Source organism: Chaetura pelagica, unplaced genomic scaffold (genome assembly GCF_000747805.2).
Source record: "Chaetura pelagica isolate M959 unplaced genomic scaffold, ChaPel_1.0 scaffold10, whole genome shotgun sequence".
Taxonomy (NCBI): Eukaryota; Metazoa; Chordata; class Aves; order Apodiformes; family Apodidae; genus Chaetura; species Chaetura pelagica.
Genome location: NW_009952263.1, coordinates 2,742,280 through 2,759,762, shown reverse-complemented (window position 1 = coordinate 2,759,762; position 17,483 = coordinate 2,742,280). Strand labels below are relative to the sequence as shown.

The 17,483-nt window shown below is 41.9% G+C and overlaps 1 protein-coding gene across 1 annotated transcript in view; it reads left to right on the top strand.

The window, feature by feature from the left end:
- TGFBR2 (transforming growth factor, beta receptor II (70/80kDa)) overlaps positions 1 to 16,748 on the top strand; it is a 32,529-nt gene extending 15,781 nt beyond the window's left edge. The window contains exons 4-7 of the mRNA XM_010007620.1: positions 613 to 1,412; positions 5,248 to 5,389; positions 12,808 to 12,935; positions 16,220 to 16,748. Coding sequence (XP_010005922.1) covers positions 613 to 1,412; positions 5,248 to 5,389; positions 12,808 to 12,935; positions 16,220 to 16,399 — 1,250 coding nt within the window. The 3' untranslated portion in view covers positions 16,400 to 16,748. The remainder of the gene's footprint in view (positions 1 to 612; positions 1,413 to 5,247; positions 5,390 to 12,807; positions 12,936 to 16,219) is intronic.
- The last annotated feature ends 735 nt before the right edge of the window (positions 16,749 to 17,483 follow it).

Genomic DNA, 17,483 nt, shown 5'->3' with positions numbered 1-17,483 from the left:
TTTCACGAAGTATGAGAATGAGTTTTGTTTTTCAGATGTGTATGCAGGTATATCTATTGTACCTGGATATTAACACACAGTAGTTCTGTGCAGACAGGCTTCCTGAAGATGTCTTTATATGGATCCCTCTGAAATATGTCTGGAGTGATAACTGGGCAAGTGGGAATTCATATGCTGCATTTCCTATATGGGTTTTTTTAGAAAAATTAACATGTTCTAGTAATTACCGGTTAAAGAGGCAGATCTGACAAGAAAACATTGACAGAGTTAAGTGCAGGAGACTTTGGCTATTGTATTCAGGAAGGTGGAGGTTTAATCCATAATGTATTAAGAGCCTGAGAAAAGAACAAAGCTACTAAATTGTATTGGGTTCTTGCTCATTCAGTTCTTATTTTTTATAAAATAAGCAGACAGGGAGGTCCTGGAAAGTGGAGGCCTATATACAAACCAATATTTTGAAGTAAGAAAGCAGTGACAGTTTTTATTACTTGCTGTTATTGCAGGAAATCATGTATTGCACTCTGGATAAAAAATTATTATTATTGACAGCTCCTGTATACATAAAGCTGTGGAATCATGTAATGTATGCCTTCCTTCTTTTCTTCTTTACAGCTGACCCTCATAAGCCAGAGGAGAAAGATGAAATTTCCAAAGTCACAATCATAAGCCTTGTCCCATTACTGGTGATTTCTGTTGCTGTGATTGTTATCTTTTATGCCTACCGTACTCATAAGAAGAGGAAACTCAACAAGGCATGGGAGAAGAATGTTAAACCCAGGAAACATAAGGACTGCAGTGATGTTTGTGCCATTATGTTAGATGATGACCGTTCAGACATCAGCTCTACTTGTGCCAACAACATCAACCACAACACAGAATTGCTGCCCATTGAGTTGGACATTGTTGTTGGCAAAGGAAGGTTTGCTGAAGTGTATAAAGCCAAATTGAAGCAAAACACATCAGAGCAGTATGAAACTGTGGCAGTTAAGATTTTCCCCTACGAAGAATATGCCTCCTGGAAAACTGAGAAGGACATTTTTTCAGATGTAAACCTCAAGCATGAGAACATACTCCAGTTCTTGACAGCAGAGGAGCGTAAGACAGATCTTGGTAAACAGTATTGGTTGATTACTGCCTTCCATGCTAGAGGAAACTTGCAGGAATATCTCACACGGCACATTATCAGCTGGGAGGACCTCTGGAAACTGGGTGGATCCTTGGCCAGAGGGATTGCTCATCTTCATAGTGATCATACACCCTGTGGTCGCCCCAAAACACCTATTGTGCACAGAGACCTTAAAAGTTCTAACATCCTGGTGAAAAATGATTTAACCTGCTGTCTGTGTGACTTTGGGTTATCCCTGAGGCTGGACCCTTCTCTGTCTGTGGATGACTTGGCTAACAGTGGGCAGGTAAGTTAAAAGTTTGGAGGGTAGGGAGGTGTTTTACTAGTTGATGTGTTGGTTTATGGGGTGAAAAGAGGAAAAAAAGCCTTATGCTGCCATATTTACTTAAAATAATTTAAAATTACTGTAGAAGTGGTGAAAGGCTCTAAACATTAAAGGAACAGTGAGAGAAGTGCAAGTGTTGGTTTTGTTATGACTGGAGGGCTGCATGTAAACCATACAAACATCCTCTGTATTCACTGAAGCTAAGCATGTATGTGCTTGTTAACAATTGTTTATGCTGCTTCTGCAATGTACAGACACACATACGATAAAGATGTGCTTTCACATTGTGAGGTTGTGCCACAGTTTTCATGCTTGATAGCATTACAGTTTTGTATGAGTAGATCCACACCTGGTGTGCCCCAGAATATGTGAAGTCAGTCTTCTGTCCTTAAGAGGTATCAGCAGAGAACTAGAGTGACAGATAATCAGTTTAAAAGGCAAAAAATAAACTTGCTTTAGATTGTGGTACATTCTCCATATGCAGGCAAATACAAGAATGTTTATAAATGCTTTGAAGATTAATTTTTTGTAAGTATATCTCTAAGTATTTGCTCTTCTAATGAGAACTCCTGCAGTATAAATTCAGACCATTTGGTAGGTTAATAAATTCCTAGTTATTTAATTATACATATATTTATATATTAATTTTTATATTTATATTTTATACATAGTATAAAAAGCCTGTCTGTTTACACTGACTTTTGCTTCACATGGAACTAGTATATTGGTTTAGAATGTTTTAAAGGACAGCTGTTCAGATAGTAGTGCTCTGTTGAGTTCATAGGAGCTTTGCTGTTGTTTCCCTAATGAAGATCTCTCTTTGAAATTCTTCTTAGCAAGAGGCAAGTGACCTGATCTCATTTTAAGAATGTTTATCAACCAGACCTGGGAGTGAATTATACCAGTGGAGACATATTTAAAATAATACAAACACCACTCACAGTTACCTGTCATTTCTCTCTAGCATGCCAGACCTTTTTGGAGTTCAGGGAAATGAATCTATTTGGGGGTTACCCCACTAGTGTTATTTTTCTCTTTGACAAGGAGTATGATGGTGTGAAGTCACTCCACTTCAACCTCAACCTTGTTTCTTCTAGGCATGCAAGCACTGCCCACTTAAATTTCCCAACATGCCAATTTTAGTGCTGTAGCTTTCGCCAGAGAGATCTCACACCAGGATTCTCCTTATGCATTCTAAATTTTAACTTTGATTCAAACCCTTCCCACCAGAAGATCCAGTTTTTTAAAGTATATAATGGAACTGACCCAAATTTTAATTTTAATAGACCTTTAGCTTCCTATGAAATAAACAAAAGGCTTAAGTATTTTACCATTTCTCTAGTCAGCCTTAGACAGCAATATTCAAGGCAAGTTGTTGAGGTTACAATGCCATCTTCTTTCTGACCTACCCAACTACCTTCTGTGTCATGCAAAGATAGCCATTGTTGACTATAAAATACCAAAGACCTTAGTGACTGTCTGGAAACTATCTTTTTTTCTATTAACAGCTTTGCAATTTCTTCAGTTTGGCCATCCATGATGGTTAATATTTGCAGACATTACTTAATATGACCACATGAATCTGGACCTTTGTCCCATTGTGTTCAAATGACTGGTAGGTGTCTGCAAGGCCAGCAGTTTCTCACCTCAGCAGCATCAGATGGTCTCCCTAATCAGATAAAGAAGGGTATCTGCCACCCCTCTGACTGACAGACCCCAGGGCACAAAGCATCTCCTTCAACAGCTTGAAAGATATGCAAGGTCTCCAGCAAAAAAAAGATTCAAATGTCATAAAAATTATAATATACTACAGGAACAGATATGGTCCCTCACTAGAAGATTTGGAGAAGTGAGAATTGAAAGCAGACTGGTACTTGCAAAGTGAAAGTATATCCCGACTCCAGAGAGGACTGAATTTTTGGGGTTTAGGTACCTAAAATGCCTTTGAGACTCAGGAGACATGTTTCTGCAGGATATAGGAAAAATATCTTTGACCCAAAGGCCAAATAATCTAAATGCAGATAAAAGGACATAAGCAAAGTGAAGCAAATGATAAATTCTAAGCAGGATGGAAATTGGCTTGGCTTGATAGCATTCTTCAAGTAATTTTACTTTTTCTCTGCATTTCCCTCTGTACTTTTAGTTACAGGGCTTCATCCTCCATTGCCCAACCAAGCTGCAGAAAAATGTTCACTGCTGCAAGGAGGGTGCAAAGTGCCAGACCAGAACAGCACATTTTGCCAATATTAAGAATCTGTATTTAAACATAATTAACTCTTGTTAAAATCAGCAGGATTTGGGGGTGTGGGACTGTGGGCCATAGTGTACAGGTAACCCTTCTTAAGATTTGGATGGGGTCTGTTTGGGGAAGAAGCTGTGTACAGAGAAACAAAGAGGTTAGGAATAGTCTCTTCTGTGGAGTTCCCATATGTTCATGTTTTTTTGGGGAAGGAGATGTTGGTCACCTCAGTGGTTCTGAGACATGTTTGACCCAAGTACCCATTCACTGTATGCTCACGTGCTTGGTCTTGAATTCTTCACAGAGTCCATGTAATAGGGAATTTAACTTTGATCACACAGTGTTTTTTTCTGTGCTCCATTTATAAAGGCTTTGATACTACGATTATTTGGATATTCTGACACAGGAAATCTCTACTTTTGCCGGGTCCTGTGACAAAGCTATGTCCTTGATCTTTCCTGCTGTCTTCTTATGGTGCACTGCACTTTTTTTGTGGAACATCTTCCCATTTGCTCTGAGCCTGGTGTGTGAAAAGATGTGTTTACAAAAGCTTGTAAAATGGATGTTGTAGAGCTCTCTCAGGACTGTATATTCACTATGTAGCTGCCTGCAATTGCAGACCCTGTAACTGAAATGATCTTTTGCAGTTCTGCTTGCCACTGGGCTCTGGAATGATTGTTGTAGTGCAAATAACCCTACTGCATCACCCACTTGTGTTTGTTCATCTCTGTGATTAACCGGACTCAAATCTAAAGCTACTTTTGCCTGATGAAAGAGTTTCTATGTTTGCAGGTTTTTTTCAAATGGGATAAATTTTTTACACCTACCCAGTGAAGAGCTTGTCATTTGAGAGCAACTGTTGAGTGATCCAAAAATTCTTCCTTAAATCCTTTTTTTGGTATAAAAACATACATTGAAACTTTGCCTTCTGTAATGAAAGGTCATAATCTACATCTCAGCAAAGCTGCTAAAATAATTGCTGAAAATTTCTCAGTATGAATAAAGTTTATGAGAACAGCTTTTCAAACAAAGGCAACGATTTTTTTGTTTCCATTCAAATGTGTGCTTCTGCATTCAGTATTTGTGTATTTGGTTTCTTCTGCCAGGCCTGAATTTACCACTTTCCTTTTAAGCCTACCAGAAAAAGAAACAGCTAACACTGTAATATGCAGAGCAATAGGATACAATGTGTTCCTAGCTCATGTGAAAGACTCTCAGTCAGTGGCAATTGTTTCAGGCCCAAAGGGCAGAGTTTATCTGTGAACAGTCAAAGAGTGAGGAAGCTTGTCAGTGTCAAAATTATTTGCTTAAGGAACTAAAGAGAGCTACTTTTTTTTTTTTTTTTTTTACTAAGGGACGTGCAAGTAAACTGGTAGTCAGGACATTGCCAGATTCCCCTGGCAGCAGACAATATGACCTGTGCCAAGTATGGCCTGAATTTTTGGATACATGTCAAATGGCACCATTTTTGTGAAAGCTGAAGTTAAATCACAGCAGAATCCAAAACATGAATTACAATTGCAGCTCCTGCACTCTCCCCTATTTCCTCTCCTGTAGGTTGGCACAGCAAGGTACATGGCCCCTGAGGTTCTGGAGTCCAGGATGAACCTAGAGAATGTGGAGTCCTTCAAACAAACAGATGTGTACTCCATGGCTTTGGTCCTCTGGGAAATGACATCTCGCTGTAATGGTGTTGGAGGTAAGTGTAATCTGTTTTCTTCTCTCTGTAAGTCTGTTTAGAAACACGTGCTCTCATGGTTGTCTGAGGAGGAGGTGATTCTTTTTCCTCACGCTATTTTTTCCAGTGTCTCTAGATGCTGTAAATTAACAGGCCTCTGGTAGTATGAGGTGTATGTGCACATGACCAGGCCTGAAGGGCAAGCACCTGAGTGCACGTGAAAATTGTTCCTTAATTGGTGTAAGGATCGGTTAAGCAGAGCACTTCTAAATATTAATGTCTGTTTTTTCCTATAACATCTTGAGTAGCCATGGGTTGACTCAGTCTGTTTGGCCTTGCCTGATTTGAAACATCAAGACCAAGAAGTAATAACTGACTCCCTTTAACTTTCATGGAATGTTAATTCTGAAGCAGTACTGGTTTTTGCTAGAAATCAGAAAAGTTTCTGTTGAGATATCTGCATTGCATATTGTCATATTCAAAGATTTTTCACCTTACTTCAAGGACTAAAATGAGACTAAGTTACATATGAAAATTCTTCAGTGTGCTAGAATTGTCTAACATTCTTTGTAACAAAAGCTTCTGCACAATCCAGGGCTCTCACAGACAGTCTAAGGAGTGAGGCTGTAAAAGATAACACTGATGTGGATATTATAGTAGATATTCAGCTATAATTTGATTTGTTTCCCTTCTTCCAAAACCACAGAGACTTCCTTTTCATTGCACTTGGCATGGTTCCATCTTGAAAGGCTGCCACAGAGACAGGACAGTCTTGCAGACTAGAGTACGAACATAGTGTACAGGAGGGAAACCAGTGTCCCATGGGAAGATGTGCATAGCAGCTCCTTGTTTCTCTACGAACATCCGTGGGATACCACAAGGGTGCCCATGGAGGTCTCTGAAGTCACTCTGGACAGTGGCTGTGTGGCTGGCTCACAGTGTCCATGTACAGGAGGGAGAAATGCCTCCACCTCAGTCTCCTCCTGTGTCTGACCAGCATTTGGTCTTGCTGGGTGGGCTGGATTGTGGGCAACAGATTTGCCCCAGTTTGCACCCCGCCGGGAAAGCTACAAAGCAAGTATGTGTGCAGAAAGCTAGAGCTAGCATAAAAGCATGAAGAGAAAAAAAAAAAAAAAAGAGAGAAAAAAAAAATAGTCTTTTCTAGTTAAACATTTCAGGGAAAAAACATTTGGTGCTTAAGGAGCTGAACCTCAGTCTGGGATATTCCAAGGCAAACCTATCCACGTTTAACTGTCATGATCATGCCTGTTTCTAAGTGCATTGGCACAACATCAGCCTTTCATTAGCACTTTGTAAATGTGGCTGAGGAGGTTTAAAACCAGAGGAAAAGGATATTCACCCTGTCTCTTGAGGTCCCTCTGTTTCTTGCATTTAGGCACTCACCTTATTAATATATATATGAACGGTTCACTGTGGAGTCTTTCATCTTTGCTGATGCCCAAGTCCCTTCCTGTTCATATTTGCTGAGTAGGGCAAAATGGAGATTGTGGCAAAAGCAAACCTTATTGCTGCTGTTCTCAGAAGGCAACTGCCTAAAAGAGGATATAAAGGGAGATTCATAAGGAAGGAAAATCACCAACATGTTTAGCTGGAAGAGACTAACCCATTGTAACCTTGAGAAGAAGAGCTGAAGTCATCTCAGGAAAAGGAAAGATTTCTCTGGCCCAGCATGCACTTTGCTTTGAAGCTTAACCTCCACCCACATCTGATTTTCCCAATCAGTTTTGTCCCTTCATCATCCTCATCTCCAGAAACACATTTCTTGAATATTGTTTCCCTATTTCAGTCGCTTTTCCAGGGATTAAGTCCCCAGCAAAAACACAGGAGTAGTTGGGCTGATCTGTAGGGAGTGGAACTTGGACTTAGCATCTCCACCCAGAGCAGCTAAATGCAGCTCCCAGGTTGTAGCTCCCTTAACTTGTCACTGGTACTGAACTGCAGCAGTATTGCATGGTTTCTCTCATTTCCCTTAGATTTTCCCCTGGTTCATGCAGTCTGGCTATCTTTGCAACCAGCTGGTGAAATACCCTTACATTCATTACTATGAACCCTAACCCTATTACTGATTCATTACTACAGCTCCCCCTCTGGTTTCTCTCTCCATCTGTCACTTGTGAGACTCCCTCCTCCTCTCACAGCCTTCCTCAGGAGATGCCTCCACCTCACGCAAACCCCTTTTCTTCCTAAACTGAGATAAATTACCTCGAGTTTAAGCTGGAGTAGGCTGACCTGGCTGCAGCCAGTCTTTCCAAAGGAGCTTAAAAGATGTAGGCACCATCTTTGCAGGGCAAGCTTGACTCTGGTGCCACTCCTGGTCATTGGAGAAAGCCCATGGCAGTTTAGAGGGTAGAAGTGGCGGTCTAAGCTGAGGCAGCAGCATTAGCAGCTTTCCTCAGGGAGGGAAGCATGTGGGGGGTGCTAACTGCCATTCAGTCATGTAAAGGTACAATGACTTACTTCATTTACAAAGGTAGCTCTCAGGATTCATTTGCCAGCCTGCAGGTGTTTGGTGAGTGTGGGAGGCAGCGGAGGCAAGTCTTTTCACTACAGCAGCTTTGTCAAACATAGTCTCCCTGCTATGCCAGGCCTTTTCAGTCAGCAGACGTTTAAACAAAAATACCCAGCAGCATAATCCGTACTGTGAAGCTGCTGTAGTAAATAAGCAGGTGGGGATTGGCTTTTGAGAAAGGCCATCATGTTCATTGTTACTTTGTTGTGCTAAATATGGAGAAGCAGAAATGGGGCACGAGGGAAAGGGAGACAGAGGCAAAGATCGAGTTTGACTGATTTTTCACTGGAGCATAATTTAAGAGGCATATTTAGAAACTCAGCAATACTACTTTGGGGAGAACTTCAACTGTTCCACGCTGCTGTTAGCTTGGTATTTCATTCAGCACAACAGCTGTGCACCAGATGCTGCACGTTGCAAGAAATATAATTTTCATCTAAACCACTTGCTTTCAGAGCAACACAGCTTTGGTGACTGAGGCAAGTATAATTTCTCTGACAGCCTCCTAGAAAGAAAAGAAAACCATCTGTTTTGTATCGAAGCTGCTACGGATGGGGGACTGTTGGGGATGGCAGGGAAGGGGAGGAAAGGGAACTTCTGGGTGCATGGAGTTGCTAAAGTGGGAGAAGAGAAATTCCTCAGAAAATGGCGACATTTTTCATGCAGTATTGTACTCCCTGGTATGGTATCTGGTTTCAGTATAGCAGCAGAGCTTTGTTTGAAATGGCAGCCTTGCTTTACCAGAGCTGTGTTTAATGTGAATAAAATCACTAATCTTATGCTTGCTTGGAAAGAGTTTGTGGCAGCAGGGAGCATTTTGGTAGCCTGTACAGTGGGGCTGTGCATGTGCTTTGGGCCCTGAGGTGGCTGCAGCTGAGGCCTGTTTTTAAGCCTCTCCGTCTGTGGAGCAGAGCCCAGTTAGGGCATATCTGCACTGCTCTGACTTGTGGTGGCCTGTAGTCCTGAGCTGGTACATTCACACAGTGCAGCATCCCTGCGACAGTAACTCAGGTACTCAAAATTTTCTACGTGTCACCACAATGCTACATACAAGGCAGCAAGCTCTGTCTTTCAACAAGCCCAGCCAGCAGTATAAACAATCTCTGCATGTTGGGTGCTGGTTTGCTCATGTGCTCTGCATTCCTCTACTTTCCCACCTCAGGATCCAGCATGCAGTGACTAAGCAGCCTGTAACCATATGCTGATGGCAGAGCTCATGCACTCCCACACCTTTGGAAGGGTGACTGATCATCAAATGTGAAGTCACTTAAAACATGTCTGTGCAAGGGAAACTGCATGTTGAGCTCACCCCTCCCAACACATCCTCACCTTTCCCAGTGAGCATTTGCATTCTGAAGGAGCAGAGCAGGGAACCTAGGGTGAATGTGAAGCATTTGACAGTTCCTTAAACTTGGCAGTGAAATGGCTGTTGAGCCTCTGCGTAGTTCCTTTGTAAAATAGTTAAGTAGAGCCACCACCCTAGCATATACCTCTAGCATGAAGAAAGACATCATCTGCACACACATGCAGGTGGGTGGGTGTGCATGACCTGTCACAGTAGCTCCACCATCAATTGATTTATGCCCTTCTGTGGCTCCCCCTGTGTAAACTCTAAAAGGGGGAGGCATTTAAAAAAGATCTAAAGTTCCTGAACACAAGCCCACTGCTGTGGACTGTGCTCCACAGTTGGTTTTTACTGGACTTCTGTCACCTCACTCCTGCTTTGATTCTACAAATGAGCCTTCATCTTCCAGCAGTTGTCATCCCACAGAAATCAGCAAGACAGATCACATGAAGGAATGTTTACAGGGTTTGCTGCTATGCTGTTCTGACCCAGAGGAAGAGAACCTCACTGCAAAGAGCTTGGAACAGTAAAACATCATGAGTGAGGCATATTTTTCTTGAGGAACCAAGGGCCAGTTTTTCCAAAGCATTCATCAGGAACAACAAATAGGTTTTCTGTAATGTCTCTGTTTAGGGCTGAAAATTCAATCCCAGCCTTTCTGAGAGTTATGGTCAGGCCAATGTCAAAAGCAACAGAGGTACAGTGATTATTAGTGCAAAGTAGCTCACAACCATAAAGATGAAATGCTGAAGGTTGAACTTGAAGGAACCCTATGATTACTGAATGCTGGAGATGCTGTAGTTTGTGGTACCAGAAGTATATATGGTACTTCAGCCAGTTGTCATTTAGGCCTCATTGGCCTAAAAACAATCAAAAGAAATATGTAAGGCATGAAAAATAGATGCAGCATCTGCGTACAGCTGTGCACAAGGAGATAGGCTCAAACATTTTAACCTTCCTCAAACTGATATCTGTTACATCTACTGTAGCACATCAATATGATACATTAATAACCTCAACTATTATTGCAAAACCTGCCTGGCACCTGAGATTCCACAGCATAAGGATGATTTACTGTGAGAGGATTCTGCTGGCTGGAAAGAGAAGGAAGAAAATGAATAGGAAGGAAATGTTGCATGCTTTTCAAACTGGGGGAAGGCACAACTGAATTACTATAAAGTTATTACAGTGAATTGGCATCTGACTTCAATTTCTCTTTCTTCACCATAAAAAACCCACCCAAAACCAACAAAAAAATCTGAACTTGAAAAACCTATTCAGTCTTTATATTTGAAAGAGGAATACTCTTAGCATACGAAGAATCTCTCAAACAAGGAAAATGTGTTACAAGCCTATCAATTCCCTGGGAAGGTTTTCCTTCCCCCACTTGGACCGTCTTGTGTATCTGAATGGCATCAGATGAAGCTCAGTGAGAGGGAACAGATCAGCACTGCAGCACCAGCTTCCCTCTGTTGAATAGACTTCTCTGACTCCTCATACCACAAGAAGATATCAGAGCCTTGGCTGGTGTCCATGAGTGCTACCATAATCAAACCATGACTGATGGAGATGGTGTAGGAAATGGCCATCTAGGTCACACTATTTAAATTTTCCCAGGAAACTTCAATATTTTGGTTTGCTTTTAAAGTAGAGATATCTGCTTTGTAATCATTGTGCATCCGCTGCACATGAATCCAGATCTGACCAACGAGATGGCAGCTTCCCAATTAACCTCTAGGGCTAGAGTCTTGTAAATTTACTTTGGCTGAGTAATCTCTTAACACAGATTAATGCAGGTGAAAGTGGTATGACTTCTTGCAGAGGAAATAAAGCAAAGCAGACTTTGCCCTTAAGTCTTGAAGAATGTGATTTACATGTGGGAAGATAGGAGTTGTGTTTCAAGACTATAGACATTCTCCAGAGCATTTTGTGACCAGGGGCCAGCACCAGATAGTTCAGGAGAAGCAAACAGAGCTCTGCAGGAGGCATCTGTGAAGTGATCTGCTGCATTGAACACACAGTTGTTTGCAGCTGGATCTCTAAATACTGAACTTCAAAGTACAAGGGTCAATATCCATTAAAAAATGTTTGGTATCATATCTTGGCTATTCTTTTTAAGCATTAGAAATTCACTCTCTTTTTCTGTAGCCTATAGTCTTCATCTCATGGCCATCATGTGGAAATGAAATTTATGGCCTTACTCCAAGGCTTTGGAGAAAACTCCACCTTTTAACTCTGTTCATTACTACCTTTTTTTTATCACGAGATGTGTCAATTGGAAGGATCTGACCTGTTTTATCTTTATCATTAGTAACTTTCAGTATTTTACCATATGATTTCTTACCTTTCTCTCCATGGAAACAAAGCCAATCTTGAGATGTTCTTTCCATTTTTTCTAGTCCTTTAGTAATTGTTCTCACCCTTCTTGGAGCTTCTTTTTACCCCTTGAGCAGCACTGGACCCTGCATTTGAACTTTGGTTGTAACATTACACAGCAGTGCTGTCTGCCATCTCATTCATCTCTCTTCACACATCTCCTGGGCACCCACATGCATTCTTCAGACTGCCTTGTAGATTACACTTCAGATTTCTTGCCCTCAATTAATTCCTAGAAAGAAATAAGAGGCAGCAGAACAGGCCAACTTCATAAATCTTCATCTAATACTCGCAAGTCATTAGTGAATGAAGTCTCCATCTGTTCTCAAAGAAACCACAGCATTTTCTACACTGTGTCAGCATCTACTATAGTATTTCCGCTCTCAGAGATTTCTTGAGTTTTCTCCAAAGGTCCCATATGTCTGCCTCTTCCTTTCTCTCTCCAAAGAAAAGTAAAGAAAATATGCAACATGCGAACAAAAGCTATAATGGCAGCAACCCATTCAGGAAGCTGTGCCCCCTGTATCATGGGCCAAAGCTGGCCCATTTTGGGAAAGAGGCCTAAAATAAAAGCAGACTACTACTTTCTACAAGGGAACATGCCTCAATAATAAACAAGGGTGATGTAGCAGCTTCAAGCACTGCTTCTTGCTGCATCTTTGTCCTTTTCAAGCAACTGTTTCCTGCTAGCAATCTGGCACATTAATATCAACCATGACCTAGACAGATTTCAGTTTATATTTCACCTGATAAGCATGTGTGGACTCTGTGGGACCTAAGGGAGACCAGGTAACCATTTCTTGCAAGCCTGGCTCAGGCAAAACTCATCTTGGAGCTCCTGTGTGTTCTGCTTCAGCACGGATTAAAAGGCTCACAAACCATTATAGGTTACTGTGCTGCTTTGACTGTTGCTAATATGATTATGTACTAAAGTGTTTAAATGAAAATTGTTTAGTTGGCTAGGAAAGAAAAAGGGAGTGAGAAAGGGAGTGTGTGGGAGAAATGCATTTGAAACATTTTTTTTAAATGCCAGCTGGCTTTGCTTTGTTTGGAGCTGGTCAAGCAGAACAGTGGCACTGAGCAGCTAATCAGTAGCTCCTACTCCTCCAGAGAACAGCCAGCTCCCTTCACACTTGGCACCAGCACAGCACAGCTGAATACCCTTGTGTTTGCTTATTCCCTTGGCAGAAGTGAAGGAGTACGAGCCCCCGTTTGGCTCTAAAGTGAGAGAACACCCCTGCGTGGAAAGCATGAAGGACAACGTCCTAAGAGACAGAGGGCGACCTGAGATCCCCAGCTCCTGGCTTAACCATCAGGTAAGAGCACCACATGTGAGCAACTGGGAGCTGCAAGGTACATTTAGCTGTGCCTGAGCCTCAACTCAGTGTCCTGCCCTACAAGCTGGACCTCTCTTTTGTACAGATTAGAGCTCTGTCACACAGTGGCACCTGTGCTGCCATGGTTCAGACACCAGAGTGCTCTGCACCATACCTAGCCCAAAGCCCTGGAATTTCTGTTGCACACCAGTGTAATCTAAAAGTGGTCAAAACAAAAAGATTGGAAACCTGAGAACCAACAATCATCCAGACAGCCACAGAATAATTAAGGCCTTGAAGCGCACCATGTGCAGGCTCTGAAAGGTCAAATAGAACAACTTCACACATGGGCCCCTTCAGCAGAGAAAACAAATCTCAGTACTTTATCATGGAGAGCAGCCATGGTTGTATCCCAGCTGTTGACAGGTTTAAGAAAATAGGAAATAAGTCTTCAGCAAGCCAGTCTGGTTTTATTCAGGTTGCACATTAGCAGTCCATTTCCATTGCATGTTGTGAAGCACTCTGTCAGCTTTACCCATTCACAGACACCATGGCTGCACTAAGTGGTTGTTGCACCCCAGTTTCTCAGTAGATGAAACTGAATGAAAACAGACCAAATAAATGCATTTCTTCACCTTTGCTCTGAGCAGTTTTATCAGAAGAGATAAAATGAGAATCATTTCAGGAGAAAAGAGGCTTGGTTGTTCCATTTGTCAATTAGATATGTTGAGTGGTCTTTACAGACAAAAGGAAAGCGTTGTGAACATTTATAAAAGCTCAGGAGACCAAGATCAGCCAGTAATTTCCATTAGGAACAATGTAACACTCCCTACTTTGTTTCATTTGAGATGCTAAAATCACAATCTAACACCTACTTAGGAAAGGCCAAGTGAGTGGCCAAAATCAGTCTTTTTTCTAAGGAAGGACAACACATCTGTCACGTGATGACTGAGTGCAGCCCCTTCGTGGGGCTATGGGCTTACTCCTTATGTAGTCATCTGTGATGAGTAGGGTTACTGAGGAGGAGTGTTTTAAGTTGGGAGGAGAGCAGTACTTTGAGGGACACCTGATGTTATGAGTACTAAAAAGGTCTTGACATTTCTAGGACCTATGGATACAATCATCTTCTAAATGGAAGTTGAGCTGGGAAGGAGAAAGTATACTGATTCTTATCTTTATAGAAAAGAAGTGGTTGCACAAATTTTATAAAAATTGTGGATGAGTTGGTAAAACGGATCATGAGTTGACTGCAGTTGCTTGTTTCCTCTGAAGCCGAGATGAAGTCCAAACTGGTAATGCACCTGTGGTACTTTAGAAGAGCACAATTAGCAAAGAAGAGAAACCTGAGCCATTTGGGAGATAAAAATTAAATGGTAGAAAGGCTTAAAATAAGGAACAGTATGAGAACATTTCTGGGGATATGTAAAAGACATGGTCTTGTGTGAAAAAAGTTAGAGAACTGGTTAAGGAAACAGTGAAACAACAGGAAGATCTGTGGTCAGCAAGCTTGAAGATAATCACAATTTTCTCAAGAGCAAAAGGAAATCTAATTTAGTACCAATCTACTGCAGGATATGAAAGAAAGACACTCTTTGTGCTAATGCAAAGGCAGACATGGTCAGCAAGTATTTTTGTTCTGCATTTGTGAAGAGTCAGATGATGTACATAGAACAGAAGGTGATGGAAACCCCTATAAAGCAGAAGTCATTGGCACTTCAAGCAGCCCCGGGGCAGTGCTAGGTGGCCCAGAGACTTGTCTGTGCTCAGGGCAGGGCTACTTCTGTGGACACTGTGGCTTGACACTGTATTACATGGTGGAAGAAACAGGCAGTACCACCTTGGAGAGAAGTGTCCAGAAGCTCATTTCATTCACAGCCAAGGATAACGGCAAGCATACCTGTGCCAGCATGCCCAGGACACCTGGACAGGGAAGCACTGAAGCAGCTGGCAGCAAGCCGGAGTGTGTGGAGTGCTGTAAGACACTGTGTATTTTGTCACCTTTAAATTTCCATAGCAACTAATATGATCACAGATTTGGACCTAGGTGTCCTGCATTTGACTTCAGAGATTTCTGCCCTATGTAAAACCCAGACCTCAGTTGGCCCTTAGTACTGGGAAGACTATGGTCCTGTGCTTCTGTGTTACCAGGACAGGCACAGCTGGCTCCATCAGGGTTCAGTCTACAGCAGGAAATGGATGCCTGATAACACACTCACAGGACATGTAATGAAGGTGGATTTAATTCCCTTCATCTCAATCCCTTCAGCATTTCACATTGTGCTGGCTAAAATGCAGTGACACATCAGCTTCCACAGGGCTGTGACAGTTTGCAGCAGCTGAGGGTCTGCTTTGAAGTCCATAGAAGTTGCTCTCACTGTAATGGCTCTTCCATATTCATTTCCTTCCTCTGCAGTCGTGTTTTTGTAATGAACTCATTATTCATCGTGATAAAGTTCTGGAATGGATTTACATATTACAGTTTTTTTTCCCCCTTAATGAGATTTGTTGCACTATTGATTTCAAGTTAATGTTTAATATTTAATTTAATTTACTGCTTGTAATTTCAGTGCCAGCAGAAAACTAATGTTATTTGTATATAGACAATAACGTTCTGCTATTAACATTGACATCAGTCAACATCAGCAATTAGGTAAATTATGCAATTAATGCAGTGTTATGAAATGTTATTTTTTTTAAATAAGAAGTTTCAGATAAATCCTATTTAATGGGCTTTTAGTGTCATAAAGCAAAGCACACAATTTCCTGACAAATACTACATGTTTATAAAATGCAACTGTTTTTTGCTCCTGTAAACATGTGCATCAGCATTGAAATGAAGGTTAAATAGTTACATCTGTGAGTGGCATGTGTTTAAGTGTTTGTGGGACTGTGGCCCATATTTGCACATAGATTTAGTTAGTCTGCAAGGAATTCATTATGGGCTGATGTAGGGCCTGCTATTGCTGCCAATCAGGATTTTGTGCAAAAAACCCAAACGGAGTTCAGGCACATAAAGGCATGAGTTGAACGGGAAGTCATGTTATCCAAGAATTCTGATCATATTTATTTAAAAAACCCCCACAAACTACTTGATTCTTTAGCACTAATCCAAAGCATCATTTGCTCTTGTTATAAAAGTATCAGAACGTATGCCCAGAAATGACAGGCCCCTCCAGACAAATGTGAACAACCCCTGAACTTCAGAGGGCCCTAAAGCAACTCTCACACATGGGCTTTGGTGGTGCCTGGCCCCATCATGTCTCCTGTCTCTGTGCTTTCTGCAGGGCATCCAGATGGTGTGTGAAACTCTCATCGAGTGCTGGGACCACGACCCCGAGGCCCGGCTCACGGCGCAGTGCGTCGCGGAGCGCTTCAGCGAGTTCAAGCACCACGACAAGCTCTCGGGAAGGAGCTGTTCGGAGGAGAAGATCCCTGAAGATGGCTCTGTCACCACTGCCAAGTAGCATGCACCCGAGAGCTCCAAAGCGGAGGGAAGTTGCTCCTAGATGTGTTCACCTTGGCAAAGGAAGAAGTCTCGATCGGTGCCTTGACTTGCTTCCTGGAGGACTGAGGCTGTCACTACTCCTGTTAGACTCTGGCTCCAGACAGGGAGAAGTATTAATGAGAATTAAAAGCTGGGGAGTAGGTATCATATCCTAGCATTGGCTGCCAGCATCATGCCATAGGAGGAGCTATGTATGTTAGCACTTCCTCAGGAAACGAGATTTGGAAATAGCCAATAACATTATGCACTTTATTAATGCCTGTATATAACTATGAAATTGCTATTTTTATATATATATATATACACATATATAAAAATAAAATGTGTGTGTATGTATATGTGTATATATATATGTATCTCTATAAACAGCCATGCTCTGAAAAAAAGAGTTTTTAAAAAAAGTGCTTCCAGGAATTTACCAGTGTGTTAGAGATCCCTCCCTCTTCGGGAAGGAGCCTGAGGAGACTGGCATAGCATGACACCAGCAATTGTGCACTAAACACTCTGCCAAAAAGGAATAATACGGGCCAAGAAGATGGCTTTCAAAGCACATGCTGTGACCTCCTGGCTGGGACCCTGCCATTCACAGTTGCAGGAGCAGCATCACAGCAGACCAGCCAATTTGGCTTTGCAGTTGTTCCTCCGCATTCCTGTCTGCAGCACATTTTGGAAGGTTCAGGGATGCCTTTGCCCTCTCACCTTAACCCCAGTGTCTTCATAGCATCCCAAAATGGGAATGTGAAGAGGTTTGGTCCCTCCCACACGTTTCCATACAGAGGTCGTTAATGTTGTATGTTTATTGCTTTGATTTCATGCTGCTTGCAAGCAGGTTGCAAGACATCAGCAGCTTGTTTTCCCCTCCTCCCACCCCCACCACCAAACCATATACAAGACAAGGCCAGCAATAATCCAAGCAGATGTTTTGTATTTGCTGTGCATTCTGAGTGCAGGCAGTACTTTTTTTTTTTTTTCCCTCCCTTTTACCTTGATTTTGTTATTATAAATGAAACAAATTTTTTCTGTACAGCATGTCTAACTGCTTG